Raw genomic sequence first — 17092 nt, forward strand, 5'->3', positions numbered from 1 at the left:
CACAAACCATCCTATTATCCAGTTTTCCTGTTGCCTGAGAACAAAATGCACCTGCCTGAAGCAGCCGACTGAAACTAGTCTTTGGCAAGATGGACAATTATGTAAGTGTGGGAATTTACTCAAAAGAAATGGCCATAACTACAAAATGACAGGTTTCAGAGTAACAGCCGTGTTAGTCTGTATTCGCAAAAAGAAAAGGAGTACTTGTGGCACCTTAGAGACTAACCAATTTATTAGAGCATGAGCTCACGAAAGCTTATGCTCAAATAAATTGGTTAGTCTCTAAGGTGCCACAAGTACTCCTTTTCTTATAACTACAAAAGGCATCCTCACCTGAAGAAGTCTTCAGTGTAATCAAAAAGGCAGTTCATGGCTTGGGGATTCTTCTGGACTCTGCTTCTTCTGGGTACACAAATAACTATAATGGTTAGAAATGCCTCTTATTAGCTCCAGCTGCCCAGGGGATGCATTCAGTCCTATTGTATAGAAATTGGGCCATGCTGATGTATTCCAATGCATTGTACCCGGGGTTGAAAGTAAAGGCTTTACACTCTAGCTGGTCAAACATGGAGTGACTTGTCTACTAACATAGGATGGGTGATACACGCACAGCAATCCAATGCTCCAAAACCTACAGTGACTCCCTGTCCAAAACTAGATTCAGTTCAAAATCCTGGTCTTGATCTTCAAATCTCTGAGTGAGGGAACCCAGATGATCTCAGGCATTTTTCTCTGTGATTTATTACAGCAATTACATTTACAAGGGATGAGGTCAGTAGCAAGGATTACACTTGCTGCAGGAGCAAGAGGCTGACTAATGGCTGTGGAATGCCTTTCCATTAAAAATGGTAATGACCAGGGGTTTGCAACTTTCAGACACAAATGTAAGATTCATCTCTTTGCAATTGCTTTCCATAAAAATAGCCTTAAGACTCTGCATTGCTTCCCTGAACATAACAAATAATGTAATTTAAAACTATTTATGCATACTTTAACTGAACAAAAAAGAATAATGAAGAGTGGAGGATACAGTATTTTAGATGGACTGTTTTATGTAGTTTTGTTAGTGCCTGGATATCATGGTGATGTCAGATAAACTGCTATAGATTTCTACACAGAAGATTACCCAAGCATATTCTTTGCCACAGTGAAATATGAAAAATACAGGGCAGACTTTTAACAAATAAAGAGTCATGTATCACAAATTATAATAATAATCTGGAGACCAAAGGAAATCCAAAGATGAACATCTGTGCCAACCACACTAGAAACATTAAAACTGAAAGTAATTTCTACTTCAGTGTGCATCATACAAAGAAGTATAAGAAACATACTTCCTCAAATTAACAACTATAGTATGACATTTTCCTATTAAAATAGAGAACAAAACCCAAGCATAATTCTGAACAAAAAGAAAGAGATGGCATTTGCTAGAAATAGTATCACAATATGTAGTGAACTTCAACCAGTAAGACCAAATTCCAATGGAGGTATTTAAACTGAGCTCAATTTTGCTATCTGTTACATATGTGCAATACAGGAATTGCACCTGTGTAACAGAGGAAAGAACCAAAAAAAAAAAAAAAGGAGTACTTGTGGCACCTTAGAGACTAACCAATTTATTAGAGCATAAGCTTTCGTGAGCTACAGCACAGTCTTCCCATGTAACATTTTCTGCATTTTCAGTTGGATGCAGTGTGCTTCATTTCACTAAATATTCCTTGCAGCTGCTTATAGGCCATCCGGAACAGGGGAGGAGGAGCTACAGACAAATATTTCTTTTCACTGTCTCAAAGACTAGTCTTAACAACTATAGTGAGGTGATTACTGCTCTATATGGGGTATCTTACTGATCACATCCAGACACAAAGTGTGAAATAAAAGCTTTGTCTGACAAGATGTGCAGTGGAAAAGGTAAATCTTCGGTACTTATTGGATTTATCCTCATCAGTCTTGAAATGGTGAGTTCAATTTTGTTCTCAAACATTTTTAAGAATGACATGTCCTTTTAAAAAAAAAAACAAAAGCAACCTATTTATCAAATTTTTATTCTTATTTTTTATTATTATGTTTTTGGTAAGAGTTATACAATTACTTTCCCCCAGACTCATAACAGACCCACAGAAAAACTACGCTATTATACTTTTAGAACACAGTGTCTTTCAAAGTCTGTCAGCAATTGCAAACTTTCCCTTCTGGATCAATGGCCAGATTCAGAGAGGATAATGAAATAGTAATGTGAGCTGCATAACTATGTTAAATTCACTAATAACAACCTCGTAGATTTACCTTACTACTGTACATTCATTCAAACCGAACAAATAAGTAAAGCTGCACGTTAGTAAACTATGTTCACAAAATACAATTTTAAAGAAGTCATTGTTATTACTGCTAAAAGTTAAATGTTTTCCCTTTTCCCAAAATAATTTTTCAGTTTGTGATTCTAATGTTCTATATCTTTCTTTTCAGATTGTTTCAGCTAACACAGGTAAAGACTTAAAAAGGTATTTTTACCAGTTCATTTTTAGGTGGACGCTAAGAGAACAGAGAAATCTCTGATTACTAATCCAAATTGATTTTTAAAGTAATGTTACAAACAAAAGTTTCTTAACGAAAATGAAATCAGACTCAGAAAATGTAAAGAATCATATGTTTCTTTATATGATATAATTACAAAAAACTTGCTTTGAAAAATAGTAACCTATGCTACTATATATTTGCATAAACTTTCTAACATACTTCTTACAATATGACACTATCCTAAGCCTACACGCAATTTGCACTGAACAGTACCTTCTTAGACTATACCCATTGTCTATACAATCTATTCAGTGTGTGCATGCTTTTCTGTGATATTTTGCCCCTCTTAAAATAGCATAATTTTTATTTGAGTTTAAAAATTAAAGATAAATACGCCACACCATTTTCCTTTTCCTTTTCTTCAATCTTGCATTCTTTGTGCACTGCAGTCTGAGTTTTGGCTGAGCAACAAACGCAGGATTGGGCTCTTACAAGTCATCCATTTAGTATATGTTGTGGCAGTACATATTAGTATATATTTCAATATTCTAGAATTCTAACCATTACATATTACCATAAAGTTACTACAGTATTTGGGCAATTACTTCAGCATACCATATTCTTTTCACAGAGATTTTATAAACCACAGGTCTGATTGTGCAAGCTCTTCATGTGTGGAACTCTCATTGATTTCAGAGGGGTTTCCATGCACAGGATTAGTCCCACTATTTGCAAGATTACAAAAGCCATATGTAAATAATAGCAGTATTGCCAACCTCAGATGTTAAAAGATCATGAGGCAGCCCTCTAAAAATAATGAAATTTTAAAAACAACCACCAAATTTTGGCTTCTTTTTATTTGCCCTCTGGTTTTTAAGCCTTAGGATATACTTGGGTCACATTTTCATCCTTTTTTTCTGCAACCATGAGACCTAGAAACTCTTTTTAAAATGAAAGATGAGATTTTTCAAGTATTCAGAAAGTTCCAGTAGCTGGGGCTTGAGTAAAATAGCAATTATCATGAGACTTGCAATATTATCATGAGAGCTGGCGACACTGTACACTACAGTGTTTAATGGGTGATAGAAATGAGCAGAAAAAATTATTTCAGTTATAGTTTAATGCAAAGTTTAATTTTCAAAAGAGATTATTTTGGGTACTCTTCTTGAGGCCCCTTAAAGGGGCCTGATTTCCAAAAAAGTGTTTAATACTTGCTCTCTGAAAATCAGGCTACTTAAACATTTTAAAGAGTCTTGTCCAAACAGTTTGCCCAGTAGTGTATTTCAGGTTTCAAAGACTAAAATTTGTTTGGTATTTTTTGTAGGTTTCTCTATATCCATATATAATGTGACATCAAGAAACATATATCTCAGATGGTCCAAGTTTTCAGGAGCCTTTTCCTACAGAATCACAGCAACCCCCATGAACACAGTAGGCCACCCTTTGCTGGCGCACTTCAATGATGTTCCTGTTATAGGCGTTCTTACTTTACTAACTCCCAACACTGTCCACACTGTAAAAGTGGAAGCCATTGATAAGAATGGAATTATCCTGGCAGAAGCACAAACTATGCAGTTAACAGGTTAGTATGGGATGGATTGCTAAGCAAGCTTTCCATTAACTTCAGTAGGGCCAAGATTTCACCCTGTATATTTTATTTGACTTTTAGGGCTGACTCCTACTCATATTGAAGTCCGTGGAAGTTTTCCCACTGACTTCAGTGGAAGCATGATCAGCCCTTTCTCTCTCTCGTGTGTGTGTGCATGCATCCCTTGCATCAGTGCTCACCTAATCACAACTTTCAAAATTAGCTGCCTTGTTTTTAATTGAAGAACACAAAAGTGAGATCATATAAATGTAAAAAATTGACATTTTATTTCCATTTAGAACCTGATTCTGTACTGTTTAAGTCAGTCTTGGGCATTATAGAAGAACCTAGATAGACAGTATTCCCTCTTCTCTGTTCCATAACTGATATTTAGTTTTAGAAAAAATCAGTCATGTGAAATTCCTTTTAAAAATTATTTTAATTGAAAAACTTTAGAAATATCCTTGTTTTCTTTTCAAAAATTTCAAAATTTTCATCTTATTGAGGAAATAACTAAAATTAAATTCATGGTTATAGTCAAGAAAGTTTAGAATATAATCTACCTCTTTTTCACCTCTTGGTTACCTCAGTCATGGGAGAAATAGCATAATGTTTTAATGTTCTGTAATGCAGTTCTGAAATAAATAATATACTGTGGATCCACTCCTGCAAGCCGGTGGACACACAGCTCCCTTTGACTTGAATAAGAGTTCCTTATGTGGAAGGTTTGCAGGATTGGTCCCCGATTAAGGGTGAAATCCTGCAGTCATTTATCAGACAAACTCCCATAGACTTAATTTAAATTTAAATTTGTACAATATTTTAAAAGAAAAATGTAGAAATGTAGAAAATACTGTTTTTTGTAATTTTTACAAATGGTGGAAAAGGGGACGTGCCTCGCTAATGTGGAATGAAAACATCTTTGGGCCTAATACAGTAGAGATATTGTTGAAGAGTTTATACTTGTGAAAATATTACGCCTGTAATTGCTGCCAAAGGCTCTGAACTCGTGGTTTAGTTGCCTTGAAATTGGTAGTTATGCTCCAAGGTACATGCTTACATTCTGGATACATTTTTACTTTATATTTAGTGCAATTGGATCACTTGCATCCATTTTGTAAGGTTTCCTGCTCTTTTTGGTCTTTTGTAGCCTTACAACATATCGAACCTGCTATATGTGCTTATTCAAGGCCCAAAATCCTGATTACTGAAATTTAGTTGGGAGAGTTATAGCTAGGTATTTTTCTGACTGTAGTACATGACATGTAGTTTTCTGAATGGCTCACAGTAAGGGCTGTTAGAAAAAGGTTCCTTGAGTTGCAGTATTTAACATGTAGTATCTAGGATTCAGTCTTCCCATTTTAGATTGTTCTGTAGAAAGAAAAGCTATTTCCTGTTGATTATAATACGGACACCTTCCAGAACTACAGAGCTGGATGTGGCTACAGAGCAACATGGGAAAGATGCACTTAGATTATCTAGTGTGACCATGATCAAAACATTGGTATTGTCATTAGTAACTTCAATAATGATCTAAAATAAATCCAATCTTGCATGTACTGTTAGTACTATTTAAACTGGTTTAAAACCTGCAGTAGTACCACATTTTACACAGGTAAGTCACAGTGCTTGTTGAAAGACTGTAGAAGGGCACAAGTGTCCCCAAAAATGCCAAGTAATTTAGCATCTCCTCTTCCTCAGTTTAGAAGATGATAACTTTAGGGACCTGCAATATTCTGGTGATTGAAGCCATACTGAGCCAAATTTATCCCTGATGCTATTCTAATGAAGTCAATGCATTAAAGATGAATTTAGCCCACTTTTTACAGCTTTTTAAACATGTTATTTTCTGGCAGCTGGTCATTAGGCACATGATGGATTGGATTAGATTAGATTAGATTAGATTAAGATAAAGTAGACATAGCTCAGAGTTAGGGAGACCAAAACCCAGCTCCATCACTCAGTAAGATACAGAGAGGAATGACAAATTTGCAGGATAGGGACTACCCAAGTGACTATACAAAACAACCATTCTCCAAAGTCAAAAGACCAACTGAATTGGTTAACGTACCACCATTCCCCTTTAAAGAGCAATCTGAGTACATATATAAATTGCATATCATCAGTGCTAACTATATGCAGTTTTTCATTGCTAACTGAACTGTGGACACTGAACAAACATTTCTTTTATTTCATGGCACAAATAAAACCAATTATATTTGTATTCAATTTAAATTTGCTATTTGATTTAGAGAAGTAAAATTAGAAGTATCAAAGAAATTATATCCCAGTTTTCCTGAGCACCTCCTGCAAAATGCTCAATGCACTTAGCACCTGACAGCAGCAGGTCCTTATATTTGAACATGATTATGGATTTTGAACTTACCATAATTTCATTTTTAGCTCCTGAGATACCTGCTATTGACCAAGCTTATTCAAAACTGAGCAACAGTATCAGAGTGGAATGGGCAGCTGTTCCTGGGGCTACCAGTTATTTACTGACTGCACAGGACGGAGAGTCTTTCATTGAAACTATAGTCATAAATTCACCAGGCACAGTGACAGGATTGAAGGCTGCTACATTGTACAAAATCACCATCAGATCTATAAACTCTGGAGGAAGAAGCCTACCTTCGCCTTCAAAGAAGGCAAAGACAGGTAGCTTTTGATTTTATTTAGCAACTGTCATATTACTGAAGTGCATAACATATATGGCTCATGGAATTTTCTAACTATCTTTTAAAATTCTAGTACAGGAAGTAAAAATAGTTCAAGCATTTACTGGTGATGAATTAGTGCAATCTTATATTTTAAATATTGAACGTATCACCATTGCAGTGTTCAAGAATATAATTATAGGTATATAGATGTAGTGGCCTCATGGCCAGTGCATAGGACTGGATTTCTGAATTCAGTTCTCAGCTCTGCTTCTGTACTTAACATCTCTATACTTTCATTTCTCATCTGTATTATGTGAATAATGACATTAAGGCTTAATGTTTTCAAACAGCTTTACCGTCCTTGGGTGGAAGGTGCTATATAAGTGAAAAGTAGACTATGCATGTAGTGGAGATACCCAGCTGATAGATTACTGTGCCATATGATACATTGCATTTATCACTCACATTTGACCAGTTCTCAGAATTTGTCAAGATGAGCAGTATTCAGGCCTGGACCAATGATAAAATCTAATATCCAGTGTCCCATCAAGACTAGAAATGGGAGTTTTATACATCCAGGAAAGAGAGATTCCCAGTCTGCCTGTGGGACGCAGCACTGAGAGACTGGACCTTAAAATCAGGACATTTTTATGAATAGAGAAATTATGCTGGTTAAATTTTATAGATTTCTGAAGTGTGTGAGTTGTAATTTTTCTCTAAGGCCTGGACAGTTGGCCTTGGTATAAAAAAATTATTGGAACCCATTCAGGGTGACCTGCATTACTTACACATGGCATAAGTAACATAGCTGTCCAAACCCATGACAGTAAAACCTTTATATGTTTTTCTTTATATATTGTTTAGTGAGTTAGTGTAAACTTGTGGCTTTACCTTCTAATAGAAGATGTACTCTGACATTCTTAGGGGGTGGAAGGGTTGGGGAAGCAACTGAAAGGAGGGTGTAAGATAATAGGACAAAGTAAGGGAATCTAACTGACCTCACGCACTCCTTTTAGTTGCTTTTCTTGCTGTACTTATCCACTTTTCACCCTTTGGTGTGCCAGTCACTTTCACTATGCAAGTCTACTAAATAGTAAATTGGTGAAACTATGCTAACTTTACGATTTTATTCTCTGATCAATTTTTACTACTATTTACATGACCACTGCATTTGGCCCAGAGATGTCAAAAGTTGATTCTGTTTACCCTGTGTTGAATTTGGCTATTCTAACTTTTAGGCAGCATGGCTATTAATGGAAATCCCAATTGTTAATGTATATTTGTAATTAACAGTCTTGGCTGCTCCGGTCCTGTCTGTAAGTTCTCCAAGTTACGACTCCATAGTGGTGAGCTGGGGAGCTGTATATATGGCAGTTGGATTCTCTGTGTCCATCATGAGATCAGATGGTTTAGGCAGTATGATGAAAGAGAACACCACCCATACTTCCTTGGTATTTACCAGTCTAGATCCAGGAACACTCTATACCATCAAGGCACATGCCTGGAATGTTAATGGGATACCTGGAGATGATTTCACGTACAACCAAATAACAAGTAAGAACTGTTTTCTCTTCTGAAACCAAAGTTAGTGTAAAATTATAAGTTAAAATAATATTGATAGCAGTATGTGTGTTTTTGACAAGACACATTGCGGGCATATCCTCAGCTGGTGTAAATTGTCCAACTGGAGCTATGACAATTTATGTCAGTTCTAGGTTCAGGAAAGTTCTAGAGGACATGGGTCAAATTTTATAAACTTTACTTAGGCAGATCTACCATTGACTTCAATTAAAGGTTTGCCTGAGCAAGAACTGAGTAAAGGAACTTAGGATATGTCCATTAATCTTTATATAAATATTGAAATTTCAACAGAAATTTTTGTGTCAGAGCAAAATTAGAGTAATTGTTTAAAATATTCTGTGTAACTGTAATAGGCCCCAGCCATCTTCTTACACCTATGTCACAAAAGTTACATTTGGATATAATGTTTCCCAAAATTTGATGATGTTCGGATTCAGGGGTCTGGTTGAGGATCATCTCTACGCCAGATACTAAGTGTATTTACAGTTGTTTCTAACTAATGTAGGTCCTCATGCACCATCAGATGTTCAAGTTGCTTTTGATAGTGGAACTTTGAGGGCCACTGTTTCTTGGATACCGACAGAGGGAACTTTAAATTACAGTGTGACAGCCAGCAGTGGAGCCTCCGAACTGAACTGTAGCACATCTTCCACTTCCTGCACTTTGTCTTCACTCCAGTGTGGTTCTGAATACTCTGTTTATGTCATAGCAAATAATGATGCTGGATCCAGTAAACCTACAGATGCAGTGAGTTTAAAAACTGGTACGTGAACTATAGTGACCCTTGTATGGCCCATAATATTGTTTCTCTTTTGCCATAAAATGAAAGAAGAAAGCAAAAGTTGCCCAAATTTTAGCTTAATATTAAATAGTTCTAGGGGAATTTGCTATACTAATCATTAAAATATTTCAGAACAGTTAAATACTGTCAATGCCTGGCCCTCACATGGTATTACACTCACACCTTATTTTAAAAGATTCCATTATTATGTATATAAACTGCCTCATCATGGTTGTCCATTGCAGCATTCTTTTAAGTGCTGATGTTTCCATAAAGCAGTGCACTGAAAAACTGTTTCGCTGCTGCATTTTACTTTATGGACAAATATTTTTTAAAGAAATTGAGCTATATTTTGCTCTCAGTGACACCAATATACATCTGAAGTAGCTCAACTGAAGTCAAGTAACATTGAGAAGAATCTGGTCCATTGTGTTCATATAAACATATTATTTTTATATCTAACTTTTTAATTATTATATATTTGAAAGTTTGGGGAAATCAGCATTGGGCCAATTTTATCTTTACGGGTAATACAAATTGTGCCTGTCTTCATCAGCCCGGCTTCTCGCATGCTTTGGGGATTTCTCTCCCAGAGGAGGGCAGGCAGTGTTTTACCACCATTGCCCCCTAGGGATTATTCCAGGGAAGGTCAATTTAAATTTCCTTATGGGTTTATTAGTAGAGGTGCATCCCCTGGCTGCTCTGGCCATGTCCCATTCTTAGGCACTGCCATCCTCTTTTGGGGGTTGGTTTCATGTCCCTCAGTGAAGGGGATATTGTAGGCACCTTCACCATTTCCTCCTCCTGCAGAATTTCCACTTCCAAGGCCATATGCCAGGATCTGTGCCATTGAAAACTATGCAGACCCTGGGTGAACTTGGACCATCATTTATGGGGAGGTAGGAGGACCCTTGTGACTTCTACTGGGGCTTCTGTTGCTCCTGTTAAATATTGAGATATTGTGTTTCTTTTATAAGAAAATTAATCCCTATGTTGAAATAAAGCCGCTGTTTCCGTGGCTATCATGTTATTATGGCACTTAACAGTGTGTATTCTGAAACTTTTGTTGTACTTCATGCATGAAGCGTCACATTTACCCTCTGAATCCTGTGCTAACTTCTTTATTCTTTGAATTAATTTGAGAATGGCATATTTAGTTGGCAGATATAACAGGCCAGATTTTTCTCTCACACCAGTGAGAATCAGAAGCAACTCCAGTGAAGTCAATAGAGTTACACCAGTCTAAAACTGGTCGAAGTAAGAGGAGTATAGGCCCAATATAAGTAGATGGTGTGCAAGCTTTCCCATACTGAGTGAGAAAAGATAATCTGGTGATTAAAGCACAGGACTATGAGTCAGCAGACCTGTATTCCGTCCCTGTTTCTGCCCCAGAGTGACTCTGCAACTTGGAAAAATAATTTAACCTATTTGTGCCTGCCACCTTACCATAACTTACTGCACAGGAGTGTTTGTAAGACTTAATGTGAGTGTATTAGAAAAGTGGACTGAAATTCTTAAAAAATATGCTGTATAAATGCTAAATATTATGAAGTTCTGACCCATACCCAGTTCTGATCTCCAGTGCTCCTGTTATTTTTGTCCTGGGTTACTCTTAAATCAAAGACCACATTTTCCTGTTTGTGCAATGCCGACCACAATGGAGTCAGGGTGCTGAGTGGGTCTTTGGGTGCTACCTCAAATACAGAGGATGATGATTAATAATGGTAATACAAAATTGGTAGGTGACAAGATTGACAAGTCTCCATTTCCAGCTAGAGTGATGCCAATACACTGAATTACATACAAATGTTTAGCATATCTGGCATGTAAATACCTTGCAACGTCGGCTACAAAAGTGCCATATGAATACCTGTTCTCACTTTCAGGTGACATTGTAAATATGAAGCAGGCAGCAGTATCTCCCGTAAATGTAAACAAACTTATTTGTCTTAGTGATTGGCAGAATAAGATGTAGGACTGTGTGGACCTGTAGGCTCTAAAGTTTTACACTGTTTTGTTTTTGAGTGTAGTTATGTAACCAAAAAAAATCTGCATTTGTAAGTTACACTTTCATGATAAAGAGATTTCACTTCAGTACTTGTATGAGGTGAATTGAAAAATACTCTTTTGTTTATCATTTTTACAGTGATAAACAGTGATATATTTGTAATAAAATATAATATAAAAGTGAGCACTGTGCACTTTGTATTCTGTGTTGTAATTGAAATCAATATTGAAAATGTAGAAAAATATCTAAAAATATTTAATAAATTTCAATTAGTATTCTATTGTTATAAGTGCAATTAATCACGATTAATTTTTTTGAGTTAATCGTGTGAGTTAACTGCAATTAATTGACAGCCCTATAAATTATACACACTTTGTCTTTTCACACACATATTTTATGTTGTGAACAAGCACCATGTTAAAATAATCACATACATGTCATCCCAGTATCCTTACAAATCCAGATAAGTTGCTCTTTTCTTAACTGGACATGTGTCAACTATTCAAGCTAAACATATCAAACAAATTCTATATATCTTTCATTGATGTTTGTGTAGTAAAAATGTTGCTTAAATAAAATCTTGTGAATACAGTTGTAACCTATTCTCTCCCCCCCCCGCCCCATTTTTGTTTTAAATCTGGTTTCCCAGTCCCTTGTGCACCAGGAAGTATAACAATAGAAGAGGACAACCCTGGTAAATTGTCAGTCTCATGGTCTAATGTAGATCTTGGAGATTATTATGTGGTTTTTGTGAAAAGCGATGATGGCTTGGAAGTGCACTGCAACACATCCCATACCCAATGCCACTTCCAATCAGATTGTGGTTTCACTTACTTCATTAGTGTCTTCGCATATAACAAGGCAGGACAGAGTCCTTTAGGGGATGTACTCAATTATACTACTGGTAAGTAGCACTATGTTTATGCAAACATATTTGGTGATTCCCCTAGTAGTATTAACAATAGAGCTAGTTGGAAAATGTTTTTTTTTCCTGTAGAAAATATCAATTTTTGGTGAGGAATTGAAAGGTGAACATTTTTGGCTGCTACCCCAAATTTTGGGCAGAAAACTTTCAGTTTAAAACAGAGCATTTAGATTTTGAAGTGCTGCCGTGATGTTCCATGGGAGTTGTCATGCAAGTGACACATGCTCCTATTTTCCTGTATGGATTGGGCTCCCTGGGTGGACTACATCTCCCATAATATACCACATTCTCCTCTTCCTGATTTACTTCAGTACATCTTCAAAGTCCCTGGCCATGATGTGTCATGGGAGATCTAGGGTGGCTGTGGAACTTGGCCTATAGATGCAAATATTTTGGTGTTCAGTTTTTCAACAGAAAGTCAAAATTTTCTACAGAAGCAGATACTTGTCACCAAAAAAATTAGTCAAAAACCCAATTTTCCATTGAAAAAGAAAGTTTTTGATGAAAAATTTTGACCAGCCCTAATTAACAATTATCAGTGCTTTAGTAAATATTTTTTTAAAGGAAAAGGGTTAAACTTTAAATTGTATTCAATGTTTATTTGAATAGCCAGTTTATCAGTCAAGTATGCCACCAGTTTATAAATTACAAGGGTTGATCATTCAATCATTCTAAAACATGTTCAAAATATGGGGAAGGATGGTGTTATGGATGCACAGGACTAGGAGTCAGTATATCTGAATTCTAGTCCTGGCTTTGCCATAGCTTTGCTGTGTAATCTTTGGTAAGTCCCTAACCTTCCCTGTGCCTGTTTCACAATGAATAAAATGGGGAAATATCTGATTATGAGGCTTAGTTTGGTGATTCATAAATGTCTGAGAACCTAAAATGGAAGGTGCAACATAAGTATACAGTATTATTTCAGATTAATGGATTATTACTGAATGCTATTGTAGGGACGCTAAAGAGATGTAAGAATACACTTTGACGATAAAAATTCTGCAATAGAATTCTTTGTCCAGATAAGATGAGGGACACGGCACTTTTATCCAAAACTTAATCTATCAAAAAATGAAGGACTTCAATGTGGGGAACATAATTCATTTTTAAATTTTTGATAATGGAGGTTTCATATAAGAGGTGTTTGTGTAAACAAGTCACTACCCTGTTTAATATGTAGTATTTTTTAGTTCATGAGCGCTGTTGACATTTCCCTCTCTGTTTTGGCTTTTTCAGCACCTTGTTGCCCCAGTGACTTTTACCCAGTGTTTGTGTCCAGTGATACAGTTGAGATTGTCTGGTCTCCTGTCCGTGGTGCTGAAATGTATGAAACAAAAGCTGTTGATGGAGTTGGTGTAGTATTGTGTAATGACACTGCCACAATTTGCATCCTGTCTGCATTGCAATGTAACACCCAATATAACATCACTGTGTATTCTTACAGTGAAATCAGGGGCAGCAATACATCATGTGTATCTAAATATGTGGCAACAGGTATATGGTTATTTTTCTCACTTCTCTTAACACACAGAATAATTAGCTGTTTGCATTGTTGTAATTAGTTAAATAATTAGTTAGCAGTTGTAAAGTGCTTTGAAGGTGGAAAACATAATGTGAGTGCTAAGAAAAGTTATTATAATTCATAGTTGCAAATGAAAAGAAAATTTGTCAAGCTTTGTCCTAAATCCATAACCAGGCACCTCAATAAGTGGTCAGATTGGAAGCTGCTATGTAATCAGCACTTCTGAAAATGAGATTTATGATTCCAGTATGTATATTTGTATGCAAAACCTTAACATGTCAGTTTTTCAAGAGTTTGCCTGTAAAACTCATTTAAAGTCTGTATGTTCATAAACTGTTCCAAATTAGTCAAAGATTATTGACTAGGATATCACTGTCAGAATGAGTTTGTCAATTATCTACAATAATTTGCAGCTATTGACACAGCTATACAATATAAAATGGAAGTTATGTGCTGATAACAACACATCTCAAATCTCCTCTGTCTAAAATATTTCAGCTCCATGCAGTCCTGAAATAAAAAGCGTCTCACAGGATGATCTTTCCATAATTAGTGTACACTGGCAGGCCAATAATGATGAAACTATATACACTGTTACTGCTAGAGGAGAGGCTGGATTGTGGCGTTGCACAAGTTCCGGAAATTCCTGTAGCATAACTGATCTTCCCTGTGGATCAGTTTTCTCAGTTAGTGCTGTGGCAATTACAACAGCAGGACAGAGCTTACCTAGTTACAGTGTCCCTTTAGAGACAGGTACGTAGCAATTAATATGTAATTGAAAATATAACCTTTTTCAAATTATATATATATATATAAATACTGTGGTAAATGTGTGTGTCTTTATGTTCATGGTTTTTTTTCCCCCACAATGTATCTACATGTATTACTCTTTCCTGTTGGATGAAATGGCATCTGCGCGCGCGCATGTGTGTGTGAGAAAGAGAGATCATGTTACTCTTTAGTAGCTACATCCTGCTAAACCCAAATCCAGGTACTTATGTTTCCTGGGTCATTGCTAATTAAGCTATAATGGCATAATCTTTTTATGCAATACATGGCTTCCTTTTTAGCACTTTGATCCTTAATGTGGCTGAGAAAATCACTGATATTCTGATGATGCATTGTAGACATTTTTTTTAATAACAAGATCACATAATAATCCTGCGGTAATAACTATCTCACACAATGGGTGAAGAAGGAATAAATCATTTATCTTATGCTGTTATTATATATATATTAGATGTTAGCTATTGTAGAATGCTGAAGTTAAATATCTGACTATTTTGGTAACATTAGCTAAAAAGTACTTAGTTTTCCTTTTTTAAAAATTGCTACTAAGATTATTTTTCTTCCTCAGTGCGAGATGGGTTAGGCACTTAAGTTAATGAAAAGACTCCCCCAGACTTCAACAAGAACTGGATCAAGCCTTAAGATCAGTAAAAATGTGGTTGACAAAACTGGCAGTTTTTGAATAGATTTTAAATAAACTATTTCTAAAACAAAATCATCGACAAAAATATCTGCATAGAACCTCAGTGGACACAATAAAGTTGATCTCCCTTTCTTTGTTTCCTTTTAAGCTCCTTGTTGCCCTAATGATCTGACAGTAACTCAAGTGATGCAGTCTATAACAAATATCAGCTGGTCGGTTGGGGCTGGTGCAAAGACATACATAACAATACTGGAATCACCAAAAGGACCGGCCAAGTGCCACACACTTCAAAACCACTGTCTCCTGGGATGCATTACATGTGGCACCACCTATACAGTGTCTCTGAAAGTGATTAGTGAAACTGGTTTGGCCTCAGACTGCACATATCAAGACTATTCTTCCAGTATGTAAATGATAAATGGAATTGAAAAGAAAAAAAATCAGAGTATAGTAGGCAGATGATTTATTTTCATATCAAGGTTATGTGTGAGATTAAAGAAATTGCTAAAACCCTTGCAGTTCCATTTTAAATAGTTAAATATACATAGGATGAAATTCATGCAAGGCCCTCTGTATCACAGAAACTTCATGGTAGGGCTGCTGTGTGTTTGAGGCAGACTGACTGTGCAAGGGGACTTTTGCACCCTTTGTGCACTATGGAAGGGGGCCGTACACCAGACCCAGCCAGGCCAATATCTACTTGAAGTTTGGAGATGGGAGAGAACATAAGAATGGCCATACTGGGTCAGACCAAAGGCTCATCTAGTCCAGTATCTGGTCTTCCGACAGTGGCCAGTTCCAGGTGCCCCAGAGGGAATGAACAGAACAGGTAATCAAGTGTTCCATTCCCTGTCACTCATTCCAAGCTTCTGCCAAACAGAGGCTAGGGACACAGAGAGGCCAGAGGTTCTACAATTGTGTGGATCCCGTAGCTCTAACATTCCCCATAGTGGGTGGGGAGCAATAGTGACCAGTATTCTAATGTATGATACTAAACAGTGTCTGCAGAGGGGCTGTATTCCAGCACCACAGCCAGTTTGGAGGGCAACTTTCATTCCTTTATTCCCCACCATTGCCTCGTACAATTTCCCTGACTTTGTGTGGGATGATGAACCTTTGTAGGTCAACTTTAGGTATCAGGTGTGAAACCTGTTACAAAAATTTATAATTTCCTTTCAAGAACAAGCATAATCTGCAGTTTAGACTTAATCTTGTTTATTTTCTTTATTAGGTGCTTGCTGTCCTTCTGGGGTGAAATTATATAGACTGCGCAATAATGGTATCCGAATATACTGGCGAGCTTCTGCAGGGTTTATAAAGTATAGTACAGATCTATATGGATCAAAAGGCAATTTCACCTGTACCCCTACTTCAGGTTTGAGTTATTGTGATGTCACCGAGATACCTTGTGGGGATGTCTATACAGTGGTAGTTTCTCCAGTTCCTGAGAAAGGATCAAAGCTTACATTTTGCCCTAAAAAAATATATTCAGGTAAAACTCAATTATAGTCCTTTCAACTATGTATATTTTGTTAAATGCATATCAGTGTAATTTATAGACTATATAGGGCCAAATTCTGGCTCGTAGTTGGGTATAGTCATATTCCAGAATAAGAGGAAACAAAGATACAGCACGGAGCAGAAGTTTTCTATCCCAGTGCTGGCTCACCACATAACCCACAAAAAGACTACCGCTACAGTCTGGGTCAAGGCCTAGAAAATAGGACATTTTCTGCTTATGTACTTGGCAGTAAAATGACACACCCCAATTCACATGGATTTCTCTGGATTCTGCCATGAATAATCTATATTGGAACAAAGGGCTGTGGGTGTTGAGTCTGGATACTAATGGTTAGTATGTAGATGGAAAGGAATGACAATAAAATGCACAGCAAGGCTGCTTTTTGCAGCATGATTTACTCTTTTGGGGCTTCAGTTTTAGTTGTTGGGTACCAAACTGATTAATTTAAAAGCAGACTAAGAAAAAAAGCAAATGTAATTCTTCATATGTACTGGTTTTCAAATACCCTAATGCTCTTTTTTTAATTAAAAAAAAATCAGAAGCAATACTGATG

At 36.5% G+C, this 17092-nt stretch overlaps 1 protein-coding gene across 15 annotated transcripts in view; it reads left to right on the top strand.

The window, feature by feature from the left end:
* FNDC7 (fibronectin type III domain containing 7) overlaps positions 1-17092 on the top strand; it is a 24160-nt gene continuing 7068 nt past the window's right edge. For 6 of the 15 annotated variants that reach the window (XR_012160346.1, XR_013636174.1, XM_073356826.1 and 3 more), the window contains exons 1-12: positions 13-101; positions 749-884; positions 2470-2488; positions 3845-4102; positions 6512-6766; positions 8062-8322; positions 8855-9112; positions 11788-12042; positions 13300-13557; positions 14084-14338; positions 15166-15420; positions 16249-16509. Coding sequence is in view for 4 of the 15 variants with exons in the window: in XM_073356826.1 (XP_073212927.1) it covers positions 846-884; positions 2470-2488; positions 3845-4102; positions 6512-6766; positions 8062-8322; positions 8855-9112; positions 11788-12042; positions 13300-13557; positions 14084-14338; positions 15166-15420; positions 16249-16509 (2374 nt within the window). In the remaining 11 variants the exon portion in view is untranslated. Of the gene's footprint in view, positions 102-748; positions 885-2469; positions 2505-3844; positions 4103-6511; positions 6767-8061; positions 8323-8854; positions 9113-11787; positions 12043-13299; positions 13558-14083; positions 14339-15165; positions 15847-16248; positions 16510-17092 lie in introns of those variants that run through there. The other 9 variants (XR_012160349.1, XR_012160350.1, XR_012160348.1 and 6 more) reach the window with 9 other exon arrangements.

The sequence above is a fragment of the Lepidochelys kempii genome, chromosome 8 (assembly GCF_965140285.1).
Source record: "Lepidochelys kempii isolate rLepKem1 chromosome 8, rLepKem1.hap1, whole genome shotgun sequence".
Classification (NCBI taxonomy): domain Eukaryota; kingdom Metazoa; phylum Chordata; order Testudines; family Cheloniidae; genus Lepidochelys; species Lepidochelys kempii.